Below are 13,303 nucleotides of genomic sequence, written 5' to 3'. Positions count from 1 at the left end.
ATCTTCTAGCCGTCCCATCGAGCCTCGCCGTCATCATCTGCTACCGCCTCGCTGACGTTAGGCTCCACGTCCAGCTACAACCATAAGCTCCACTAAGCTGTGGCCTTAGTCCGAGCCTCACCTATATTTCTCATGTGACACTTCTAGTGTCGCACCTTGTGGCTAATTACCAAAAGAAAGAGATTAGATATTTTGTGTTGATTTTCATTTGTCCTGCCGTTGTTCCGAACTAAAACTACTACAGGATATCCTTTAATATTATTGTTTTCATTAGTGTTATTATCATTATTATCATCATAGTCAATAGTAATCATAATTATCATTGTAATTACAATTTACATCTGTAATTAAAATGACAAATAATGTAGTAAATTCTTAGTCATTCTAATTATATAATCTAACATGGATAAATGATCAACTACTTGAAACTGCGCTTTTCACAATACACTGGCTTCAGAACTTATTTATATTTAGAAAATCTAAATTGAAAATATAATTCATGCATCTCGTTATATATCTTTATTCATTTAAATGTTAATCATGGAAACCGAACGCTCTAAACGCGTAGAGGTAGTTTACGTTCGTAGACTGTGGGTTGTGAAAAGCGTGAAGATTTTACTTATTTTCATGTTTGGAATAACTGCAACTGAAAATTGGAAATGTAAGTGTGTTTGTATACCTCCTTCTTTGATGTTTGCCCCAGATGGTATTATGACTCAAACTATGAAAATTAATTCAGGTACTGAGGTAGTTCGAATTCTGGCCAAATGGCGTAACTGCGTAGATTCATAAGATTGTATGGATACAATGATTTAACGTTCTTTAACGTCATCAGTTTCACGGATTCAGAAGTCGTACACTATAAAAATTACCGATAGATTCTAGTAGTCTATAAGTACATGGATGCGTGCAGGGCAGGAGCCAAGGATAGAAGCCAGAGCACTAGACCAACCCAGCCATGTGGATTATACTTTGGGCCACCTGCCAGGCAAATGTGGCTCCAATGAGGAGCCCAGTATGGAACAAGGCACGCCAGCCAGATGAATAAAAATTTGGTAAATAAAAACTGACAAGGAGACTGGTTCGTATGCCAAACATGCATTCTGGTATATTAGAGCTCAATGAAAATGCACCACGTAAAAGTTATAATGTTTAAAATGGAGCAATAAGGGTGATTCCAAATGGCAGGGAGTTCCCGGTAGATACAATATTCGACAATACAGAAAGGCTTTCAGGCTTTTGTTGAAGTGTGAGGTACAGCTAGTTTATACTTGCAACTCCTGGTAACATGAGATGCCAGTGTTAATAATTCAGATTGGAATATGGGAGACGGATTTTGAAATATTTTGTAGCACTAAACTCACCAGTATATTCACCAATTAGTGAGACTGATGTGCACCTTTTGGTGTTTTATTGGTTCCCTCTTGTGCTTGTCTATAGAAAATTTATTTTAAGTTATTGATTTGAAAATTTATCACAGTTGTATTTTAAATTATTGTGATCAAGTGGACTACTTGATCTGGCAAATGTTCCAGTAATCTACCACTCTGTGATTTTTTTTTAATATTTGGTCTTGAAAATGAAATATCTTATGGGTGTATCCTCTTAATTTGTTTGTGTATAATAACTAGAAAAAACTTCGAACTATTAATGTCTTTGTTTCCATTGATGATTTTGAAGATTTCAATCATATCTCCACTTCTTTCCCACAGTTACAGAGTAGATAATAATTTTATTTAAGCCTCTCCTTATGTAGTAAGTTTCTTAGTTCAGGCACCAGTTTTGTTGCTCTTCTCTGCAATTTTTTAATGTGTTCAATGTATTTTCTTGAGTATAGAGACCAGGCCTGAACAGTATACTCCAGATGTGGTCTAATATAATATAGGTCTTGTACAAGATGATAAAAGTTTCTGTACACAGATACTCAAATGAATGTTTAATCAAGCGAGCCATTTGATTTGCCTTATCTTCTACTACATCTATGTGGTGTTCAGGTTTCAAGTTGTTTGAAATGATAATACCAAGACCTTTTTATGTATGATCCACCATTTCTGTAGTACCCAGTACAAAAACATTGTGATCATGGGAGATTTTAATTATAGAAACATTGGGAAAATTTAGTAGATCAGGAAGTGGAAAATTTGTCAGATGCGATACAGGATAATTTCCTGAAACAAATAATTACTGATCTTATGAGGGGAGAGAACATTCTGGACTTACTTTTAACTAATTATGAGCACCTAGCAAGAAATGTAAAAGTAGGAGATAGTCAAGGCTCTAGTGATCATCAAGAAATAAGACTTAATATTATATGAGAGGAATTAGATAGTACAAATAACATTCTAATATCGAATTTTAGGAGACCCGATTTTGACAAGATGAGAAAGTATTTAAGACAATTGGTCACTTACGAGACTGACCCAGGGAGCTGTGATGGGGTAAGGTACATGGTCAGTATGGGTGTCATTAGCGACCTCAGATGTTGGGTCATGGAGAGTAATGGGCATACCTTGGGTCATTTACAAGTGCGAGGTCAACAGCCCAGTCAGTAATTTGGTTGAGATGTACAGTAACCTAACAGCTTTAATTCTAAATGCACCATATGAATTTATTCTCCTGAAGTCAGTATGGAAGCTTAGTAATACTCCCAAATGGATGATGGACAGGTAGAAATATGAGAGCAGAATGAAAAGAGGAATTTATGCCAGAATAAAAAAAATAGGGAAACACACCTTAGATCCAAATATAATGATATGTGGCAAGACTGGTTAAAAAGAACATGTAATTATGAAATTAAGGTTTTTAGACAAGCGAGATTTAACCCAAAGGGCTTCTTTCATCTCTACAGAACAAAAAATAAGGAAAGGATAGGCCCAATTAAAAATGACAAAGATTTCATAATAGAATTGGAGGAAAAAATGAGCAAGGTGTTTAAGAAATATTTTCTCTCAGTGTTTACTAAGGAGAAGTTAGATAAGCCATTAGGTATCTGGCTGTGCTCCGATTTTCAATGGGGATGAAGAAAGTAGACTGATATCAGCATTATTAAGGTAGAAGTAGTCAAACAGATTGAAAGACTTTAAACTACAAAATCTCCAGGTCCAGACAAAAATTTTCCGACAGTGCTTAAAGAGTGTATATTTGAAATCTGCGACCAGTTAACAGAAATATTTAATAAGTCAGTAGACACTGGTTTTGTGCCTATTGCTTGGGGGCAGGCAAATGTTGTTCCTGCTTTCAAAAAGGAAGATGAATTGTTTATATGCAACTACAGGCAAATCAGTTTGACATCAGTTGTTTGTAAAATGCTTGAATCAATAATATTTAACAGAATCAGACATCACATCAAGAGACATAATTTGATTCATGACTCACAGCATGGTATCTCCAAAGGTAAGTCATGTGTAATCTTTTATCTTTTTACACTAAAGTATATAAGGTTTCAGATAATGATATTTATGATGTTATTTACCTGGACTTTAATAAAGCATTCAACAAGGTGCCTCACCAGAGACTACTAAATAAAATCAAAGCCCATGACATAGGGGGAAAAGTGTTAGAATGGATTAAAGCTTGGATCAGTGACAAAACAGTGGGTCACCATCAATCAATCAATCACTCTTTCTATTTCGAGTAGAAGGGTCACCATAAATGGTGTAAAATCCATATAGGGGAGTGTTTCTAGTGGAGTTCCCCAGGGCTTAGTTTTGGGTCCTTTATTGTTCATTATGTACATACTCAACTTGGACATTTGGAATTAATAGTGATTTTAGTAAGTTTGCAGGTGACACTAAAATAGGATAACTTAGGTCAGGAGATGATGCTGAGCAGGATGATCTTAACAAATTGTTCACATGGTCAGTGAAATGGCAAATGGACTTAAGTGCAATGTGTTAAGCTTAGGGCTACACAACCCCAAAAGCAGATATAGCTTAAATAACATGTTTTTAGAGAAAACTGAGTGAGACTTAGGAGTTCTAGTATGTTCTGACCTTAAATCCAGGAAATTGCATTACCACCAGGAATAAAGCCAATAGAGCATTAGGTTTGATTGCTAGGATGGTTACAAATAAAAGTGCAGAGGTAATTATCAAACTTTATCTAGCATTAGACCCATCCCTGACTATGCAGTACAGATTTGGTCTCTGTCTTATAGAATGGACATCAATTCACTAGAATCAGTACAGAGGAGAATGACCAAAATGATACATGAAATTTACTTTATGAATAGAGGCTTAGGCACCTTAACTTACACTCTCTGGAAAAACGCAGAGTGCGGGGTGATCTAATAGAGGTGTTCAAGTGGATCAAAGGCATTAACAAGAATGATGCAAACAATGTCATCATATTAAGACAACATGGCAGGACTCACAGTAATGGATTTGGTAAATTTTTAGAAATGCACGCCTACACAATATAATAATAAAAACTAAATAAAATTTTGTAACTTTTAATACATAAATGAAATATACATTATTGTTGGCAGAAACCAATAATTGAAAGTGATAATTTTTTAGAAGTGTACACCTACACAATATGATAGAAATTTAATGATTAATTTTGACAATTATAGTACATCAACATGATATGCAATTTTCTTGGTGGAAATCAATAACAAAAAAGTTGCTGAAACCGATTTACAAACGAGCGAAGTCGAGGTGGTTGAATGATACGCCATGTTTGTTTTGATAGATACTGAGGTCGAAGAAATGAAAGAATGATAAATTCATCTTTTGTAACCCAACCTATGTAACCTAACCTATAGTTAGTAACTCGGTACCTCAAATTCTAAAGATCATCCAGGTCTTCGTCATCGTCTTGGATGCTGATGGCCTGATTATTATTATACCTCGGGCAATTAACAGGCGACGGCATAACCCCGTGTTCTTTCATAAAGTCCGAGGAGGCCCTATTCACCTATTGTCTTTTTAACAGTTCTTATTAACGTCACCTGGAGTTGAAGAAGATCCGGTCCACATCGTGAAAACCATCATCTAACTGACAGTCTGTACTGTATCCTAGCGGCTTCATTCGTTAGTAGTTTTGCTTGTAGCAAGGTCTTTTGTTATTTCTGCCAATAAAACAGTGTATTATGTTCATGTATTATAAGTCACAAAATTAATATTTAATTTTCGAATGCTATATCATGTAGGTGTGCACCGTTGCTAAAAGCTATTAACAAACAAATGTAGCCGCTTGGACTACTTGAGACGCCATGTTTGTTTTGGTAGAGGCGGAGGTCGAAGAAATTAAAGTATACTAAATTCGTATAGTCTAACCCAAAGTATACTAAATTCGTATAGTCTAACCCAACCTAACTTAACCTACCTAACTAACCTAACCAAACCTGTCTATGTAACCTAACCTGCATTTAGTAATGCGGTGCCTATAATTTTAGAGACCATCAGGTTGTCGTCGTCATCTCTGACCTACAAATTTATCAAAACAAAGATGACATCTAAAGGAGTCTATGGAACTTTGTTTTAGTTTATAGCTTTTAGCAACTGTTTCTATTATTGATTTCTGTCAAGAATAATGTATATTACATTAATGTAATAATTGACAAAATTAGTATTTTCTATTACTATATTGCGTAGGTGTGCAATTTTAGAGCCCCAGTATCTGAATCAAAGTTCCCATTGGCTTTTCCAGGGTTGATTACACCAACTGCTTCCTCCTCTGGTATCTCTCCATGAAATTATTTCAAAATATTTTTATGTACCTGGTGCACATCTGACCTCCGCCTTGGATTTTCTACAACATAATTATCACTGCCTCTTTTCTCAAGGACCTTGAATGGTCTTTCATATTTTGGGTGCAGTGAGGTAGGCTTAGGAGATAAAACTGAAACCTAATCTCCTATATTGAATTTTGTCCTAACAGTCTTCCTATCATAACCTTTATAAACTTCTTGTGACTTTTCTAAGTTCCTCCAAGCTAGTTCTTCAACCTAAAAAAGTTGGTACCTACAAGCTTTGAGTAAGGGGTATCACCTTCAGAACCTTTTGATAACATTTTCTCATACAAGGAGGCAAGGGGTTCTTGTGGGGCCCCACTGAACATTAAATAAAAAGGAGAAAACCTAGAACTTCATGCATTGTTTTTCTAGTGGCATGCAAAAAATCTATACCTTCATCCCACTCCTTCTCAAACTTGTAAGATAAATGCTCTGATCATGCTTTCTAGAGTTCTGTGGAACCTCTTGAGTCTCCCTTAACTTTGTGGGCGGTATACTGATGTGACCATGTTTTATGTTGAAGCCTTCCAGGACATCCTTGAATGACCAACTTTAGTACCTCTATCCCTCTGTGACATGGAACATGAGAGAGGAAGAGTTTAAATGTGTTTAAGATGAAATGCCTGAGAAGTATGGAAGGGGCTACTAGATTGGATAGAGTGAGAAACGAGGTGAGGAGAGAGTGGAGGTGGAAAAGGAGTTAGGAGATAGGGTTGATGAAAGAGTATTGGAATTGTTTGGACACATGGAAAGAATGAGTGAAGAAAGATTAGTAAAAGAGGTGTGGAAGGCAGAGGTGGATGGAGTGAACATGATGGAACAACCAAGGATGAGATGGATGGAGGGGGTAAAAGGGGTGTTGGGAGAGAGGGGGGTGTCTGTTGAGGAAGGATGGGAGAAGACAGAAGATAGGGGTGAGTGGAGAATGGTTGTGTATGGATGATGATGTGATGCATGGAAGGGAGTGGGTGGGGGATAGGGGGTTAGGGGGTACAAGTATGTTTGAATGATATCTTGATGCAGCCCAAAGGGATTTCTCCCCTTCTCTTTTTCTGCATGAAGAGACTGAGGGGGGGTTGCTGAATGAGATGGCCTTGCCATGGGTGTTCTGTGTCTTGCTGCATTGCTTCTGACCTAAGGCAGTGGGTGAGATGCAGGGGGCCTGTCATCCAGGAGGAGCCAAGAAAAGAGGGAAGGAGGAGTGGTGAGTGGGAGTGGAGTACGTGGGGATGAAATGGGTGGGAATGGATTTTTGCCTTGGACTTTGGCTACCTCCCTTGGAAATGGGGAACAAGCCCTTGGTATATGTATGTACCTGTGAAGATCCCCCGAAGTTGTATCTACTATCAACATTGTTTATATTGTCTGATTGGTACATCTTTTGTATGTATGTAAACAAAACAAATGCTATAGCAGCAAATATGACTTACTTTTTTTTTTTTTTTTTTTTTTTTTTTAAATCAATCGCAATTCTACTTCACTCAGTGTATTATTCTTTGTCCATCCTCCTTATTTTCAAAATTTGCAAACAGCAATTTATTTCACCCAGTGAAGAAAGAAAATTGCAGACACAAAAAGCCTCAATTTATGTCACAAATTTAGCATGTATATGATTTACCATAACAAACTGGCCAAGAATGAACAATCCTATCAGTTCCCACTTATTGTTTCAAATATCCCCTTCATTGGTATCAGCCGAGATAAAACAAAGGCAAAGTATGAAAATAACTTTTCTTTACTCAACAATACAAGGGTGCAAGAGATATAGCGTGCAACTCTCTTTTTATATGTGGCACTTGCTGGTGCCAATTTTCCAGATGGCATGATTTGTATAAGTAGTATACAGACGCTCCTCAACTTACGTTTTAGTTACGTTCCGAACGGCTGAACGTAAGTTGAAAATGAACGTAAGTTGTTACTGTACTATACATCCGTAAATTCTATTACCATATCTTATAAAACACCCCTAAATCATTGATTATACACATAACATTGTAAAATAATAACATTAATTTCAAATAAATTAAATTCAAGCAACATAAATTGAGATAGTGGAGGAGGAGGAGGCAAGGCACGTTCAGTCTGTCGTTTGTGCCATGTAAACAATAGACGCAGTGTCATGTGTAAGTATCGTTTGAACTATGGAGAGCGTGCTAAACTAAAACATTCACTCAAAAATTTTGTTTTTACAAATTTTTTTTACAGTCAGTTCAAACATGAAATCGAAAAAACATAAAACGAATGAATGTAAGTAGAGGAGCGTCTGTATATTCCTATTTACCTGTCATCACACATTTTGTTTATTTTGTATGAGGAAGGTGTACAATTTATCATTAGCTACTTGTCTTAATCCTTCTTGGTACACTTGTACATAATTTTTTTTTTTTTTTTTTTTTTTTTTTTTTTTTAATCAAACTTGATCATAATTTGATCAGTTCCATCAATCCAATTGCCAGCATGCTTTATGCCTTTTGTAGGGAGATTTTCTTATACTGGATATGAAATAAAGGTGAAATGCAAAATATAATTATTTTACTTACATAATACTAAATATGTACAGAGTGAACTTACAAGAAATGAAGTTGGCATAGCACGCAACCCTCTTTTTATATGTGGGGCTTATACAGATGCCAATGGCATTTGCCATTTTGCTGTATCTATAGGATTAGTCTATACAGGTAGTCGTCGACTTACGACCTATGCGACTTACGACTGATCGACTTTACGACCACGAGATAGTGCAATAATATTTAACATTTAATAGAGTAATAGAATTGCAATGTTACGCCTGGCAGCGCAGAACAATTACTCTGCACGCCGTGAGACGCTAGTACGATAGTTTTGGCAGGCTGCCGACAGCGTTGGCATCCCAGCCAGCTAAATATTCTTTCAATTTTTTTGTTTGAAGTAAAATGTTTCCTAATTTTGCATTGCATTTTGTATTTTTTGCATTTTTATATGTTTTGCAATCAATAGAATTAACAATAAAACTTTATTTTATGCCTAGGCTAATTTATCGATAACAATATGTTCCGCACAGTACGTAAACGGAAAGAATGTGTTTTGAAATAAAAAAAGAATCTAATTTTGCCTTGCATTTTGTATTTTTATATGTTATGCAATTAATAAAATGTAACAGTAAAACTTTTTTATGCCTAGTATGTTGTCGATAACAATATGTTCAGTACAGCATTTTGTATTTTTATGTTTTGCGATTACTTAAATGTAATAGTAAACTTTGTTTATGCCTAGTCTGTTGTCGATAACAATATTTTCGCTATAGTACGTAAACGAAAAGAATGTGTCTTGAAATAAAAAAATTCCTAATTTTGCCTTGCAATGATTTTAATGTAACCAACAAAAAATATTTGTAGGTCAAAGATGACAGGACTATTCAGTATGCGTAGGCCTAGGCTACATTTCCTAATGAAAATTATAAAAAAGTTAATGAATATTAAACAACGTAGCTCAAAGATAATAAGATTTTATTCAGTATGCATAGGTTTCCCAAAGAAAGTCTGATGGTAAAATAATAAAAAGGTTAGAAAATACTCGTACAGTATTAGATATCATAGGTTAAAGATGATAGGATTTTATTCAGTATGCTTAGGCCTAGGCTACGTTTCCCAAAGAAAATCAGATAAAATTATAAAAAGGTTAAAAAATAATATACAGCATTGTTCAAAGACGCTAAGATTATTTCAGTATGCTAAATATAATATACAATATATATATACATTAACAAAAATATTTAAAGGGTAATATATACTGTATATATATAGAGAGAGAGACCGACTTGCGTCCAGATCGACTTACGACCTGTCTGTCGGAACCGAACTCGGTCGTAAGTCGACGACTACCTGTACTCCTATTTACCTGGTTTCACACAATCTTTCCACTTCTTTATTTTTGAGTGAAGAAAGTTTACAATTTGTCATTTGCTATCTATCTGAATCTTGGTCAGAACCAAGCATGATATGTGATGACACTACTTCCCTATGCCATTGTTGTTGTATTGACCCATGACCTATCACTGCCAATCGATCAATATGTGTACTCCTCTGCTGTACTCGGCAGCAATTTTCCTGTAACTGATCATTTATCATAATTTACTTAATATTATATTCCTATATCTCATTATCCAGCTTAAGATAGCCTAGTAGTGGCCAAATTCAACATCAATTCGTGTATTGGCACTATAAGATAAGCTAGTAAGGGCATTTACAATGTTATATAACTCTCGTAGGGATACATGGACTAACATTACTTAACACAACTTACTTAAGGGGATCGTCAATCAGAAAATCCCGAGAAAAAAAAACGAAATTCTGAAAATATTTCCTCTAAATGTGTTGTTCATAAGCTATCTCGTGGCTGAGTATGGAAGCTGTATCTTGATTTTTACTATCTGTGGCTGGGTCATGTGCACTGCGTACTGTATATTACATTTTCTGTTGTTACATATATTTACTAACAAAAGAAGGTGTGTATTTTGGTAAATAATAGCATACGAGCTAATATGTTGACAGATGCTGTCATTGGAAAGTTGACACAGTATATGGGAAGGCAATACGTGATTGTGTGAATACTGACGTTCAGACAATGCATAAAGCTATCATGGCCTCCTACCTGCATTCTGTCAGCACAGATGAGAAGCCATTGCATTCTTACTGTCCTAAGGGAGAAGACTTGTGGTGTTTTTTCCAGAGAGCACTAGCCAGGCAAGAGGAACCCGAGTCTCACAGAGTCAAGAAGCTGTTCCTGGCAAAGATTCCCACTAAGAAGTGGAAATCCATCCTGGCAATATATCAAGACCTCACCTCTACAGAGCTTTTAGAGAAATGCCTCAAGGGAAGGACACAAAAACCAAAATGAAAGCTTCCATGCAAAGATTTGGGCTTTGAGTTCAAAGAGGAAGTTTGCATCAGCAGCTAGAGTTCAATTCTGTGCTCAAGTTGCAGTTCTGAACCACATCTTTGGTTATGAACTTGCATATATGCCATCAGCAAGAGGGACAACAACTAGTGATGCCATAAAACCGCTTAGGATGGCAGATAAAGATCGTCTGTCGCCAAAGATGCATCGCGCCAAGAAAAGGAAAAGTGCATGCTTGGAACCTGAGCAATATAACCCTGGTGGATACTAAGTGGATTCATCATAGAAACTATTGTAATTAAGTGACTTCAAATTGAGAACGTTAGAGAACTTACCTGGTTGAGTTCTCTAACTATCGTTGGAACTGAAAGTGTATTCTTGAGGCTTCGATCTAATTATAGAATTCCCTTGCCGAGGTTTATTTGTTGCTTCTGGTACCAGAGTTGAAGCTTGTCTGACGTTCAGTTAACTAAACGTAGTCTCGTTCGGCTGGAATTCTTACGAGCTCGTAAAACGGCTTCGAAACCACGGGACAACCAATAGTTTAAGTAAGTTCTCAAAGTTCCTGATTTGTGAATCAAAATTACAACATAGGCTTAAAAAATAATAAAGAGGGAGGGGAGTTTAATAATATATTAATTAAAATTACGATAGTGTGGTACGAAGTTACAGGAAAGGTTCCCGATTCGAAATTAAATAAGCTTTCGGGAAATTGCCGTAGTTCAAGGTAAACAATGCAATTCCCGTAACAACAATTACGACAAAACCTGTAATTAATCAAAAGTTGGCAACAAAGAGCAGGGTGGTGCCTATGATACCCTTTCAACACCATAACATCCTAAATAATGAAAGGGGACCAGTAACCATGAACAAAAAACTATGACGCTCATTCCTGAAAAACTTGATTTTTGCACATTTAACTTGATTCATATCCAAAATGCCTTCACTGATTTTCAACTGCAAATCTTTTTTCGGATTCAGCATAATTGGGAGAACATTTGGAGGCAGATTTATGTCCTGTCAAGGACTAGTAGGATATTTTCATAAATACTTTTTTTTTTTTTTTTTCATCAACTTTGGATTTTTTTCTCATAACAGACTGATCAGAACATCATAATTCTGCCTCCGTTTCTTCATATATCTTAGCCCATTATAAAGACAAAAAATAATCAATATCCAGTCAAAGGTCTATCCTCTGAATCAGTTTAAAAAAAAAAAAAAAAAAATTACCCCTCGAAAATAAAAATGAAAATCACAATAAAAAAGTATAAGCATAAATGACTTGAAAACTTGGTGGTATCTTCTCTGAGACAAGACAGTTACTAGGAAAAAATCTCAGCCACTTTCACCCCAAACTAAAAAAGTTTGATTTTCTAATGGACGATCCCCTTAAGTTACTACATTACACTTGCATATCTTTGTTTCTTATCGTGACACATCATGACATCATAGGACATCATGACACACTGCCCTTACCCAGATAAAAAAAATTTAAGCCTGTGAAGTAAGGCTTGAATATTTTGTGTCAGGATGCGACAAGGCATCAGCTAGCACATTTTGTTGTCCTGGGATGTGTTGAATACTTAAATCATATCTGGGTGCTAATGCCCATTGGGCTAATCTTTCACATTTTGTTTCCCAATTATGATCTATTTTGGGGTTATGGTCATTAAGAATGACTACCTTTTTATCAAGAAAAACTTGAAATTTCTTCAAGGTTGATATGAGACAGGGCCTCCTATTCAGTGGTGGAATACTTCCTTTGATGCTCTTTCATTATGTGAGACAAGAGATGGGCCTCATGACACCATCCTTTTCCCGAGCAAGCATAGCACCTATCTGGAGATATTAAGTAAGGACAGTCCTAGAGAAGTCTTTTACATTCTTCAATGGCTGCATCTGCACCTTCATCCCACCTGAAATGAGAGCATGCAGGTTAAAGGAGCAGATACCTCTGTAACAGTGGGACTGTACTTTCGATAGAATCCAAGCATGCCCATGAATCTTCTGATACCTTGTTTTGTCTTTGGGACCTTGTATTCCACGATATCCTTCACCCTGGCTTCTAATGGTGTGATGCAATTCTGGCTGACTTGATGCCCTAGATATTCAATGGTGCTCTTCCCAATGGCACTCTTCTTCAGGTTTACAAAGTTGGGTTTGTTTCAGTCTGTCAAATAAACCTTTCAACCTATTCATGTGAACCTTCCATGTATCAGCGAACACAACTATGTCATCTGAGTATGCTCTAACACTTGGCAGTCCCTTGACTAGCCAATTTACAAGGTGCTGAAAAGATGCTCCACTATTTTTTATTCCAAAGGGGGTCACTTTGTATATAAAGTACCCTTGTGGGGCAACAAAAGCAGGTATCTCGGCGACTGCGGGTAAGAGGGATCTGATGATATCCCTTCATCAAGTCTACCTTTGACAAAATTTTTGCTGCAGCAACTTCCTCAATGAGATCATGTATTCTGGGGAGAGGGTAAGGGTCTGTTTTTGTAATTGCATTCACCTTTCTGTAATCAATACATAGTCTCCACCCACCTCCAGGTTTTGGTACTAACACAGCTGGTGAAGCCCAAGGACTAGTACTAAGTTACACTAATCCTTGATCCATAAGCTGCTTCACTTCTTTCTCCATAATCCTCTTCAGGGGTGACAATCTGTAAGGGGTCTACCTCACCGGTC

The 13,303-nt window shown here is 36.5% G+C and overlaps 1 protein-coding gene across 1 annotated transcript in view; it reads left to right on the top strand.

Moving 5' to 3' along the window:
- The first annotated feature begins 394 nt into the window (after positions 1–394).
- LOC143025403 (uncharacterized) overlaps positions 395–13,303 on the top strand; it is a 35,617-nt gene continuing 22,708 nt past the window's right edge. The window contains exon 1 of the mRNA XM_076185028.1: positions 395–661. Coding sequence (XP_076041143.1) covers positions 532–661 — 130 coding nt within the window. The 5' untranslated portion in view covers positions 395–531. The remainder of the gene's footprint in view (positions 662–13,303) is intronic.

Source organism: Oratosquilla oratoria, chromosome 5, assembly GCF_046742065.1.
Source record: "Oratosquilla oratoria isolate Oo_2021 chromosome 5, ASM4674206v1, whole genome shotgun sequence".
Lineage (NCBI taxonomy): Eukaryota > Metazoa > Arthropoda > Malacostraca > Stomatopoda > Squillidae > Oratosquilla > Oratosquilla oratoria.
The sequence above is the reverse complement of the archived record's forward strand: the minus strand, read 5'-3'. Positions and strand labels throughout refer to the sequence as shown.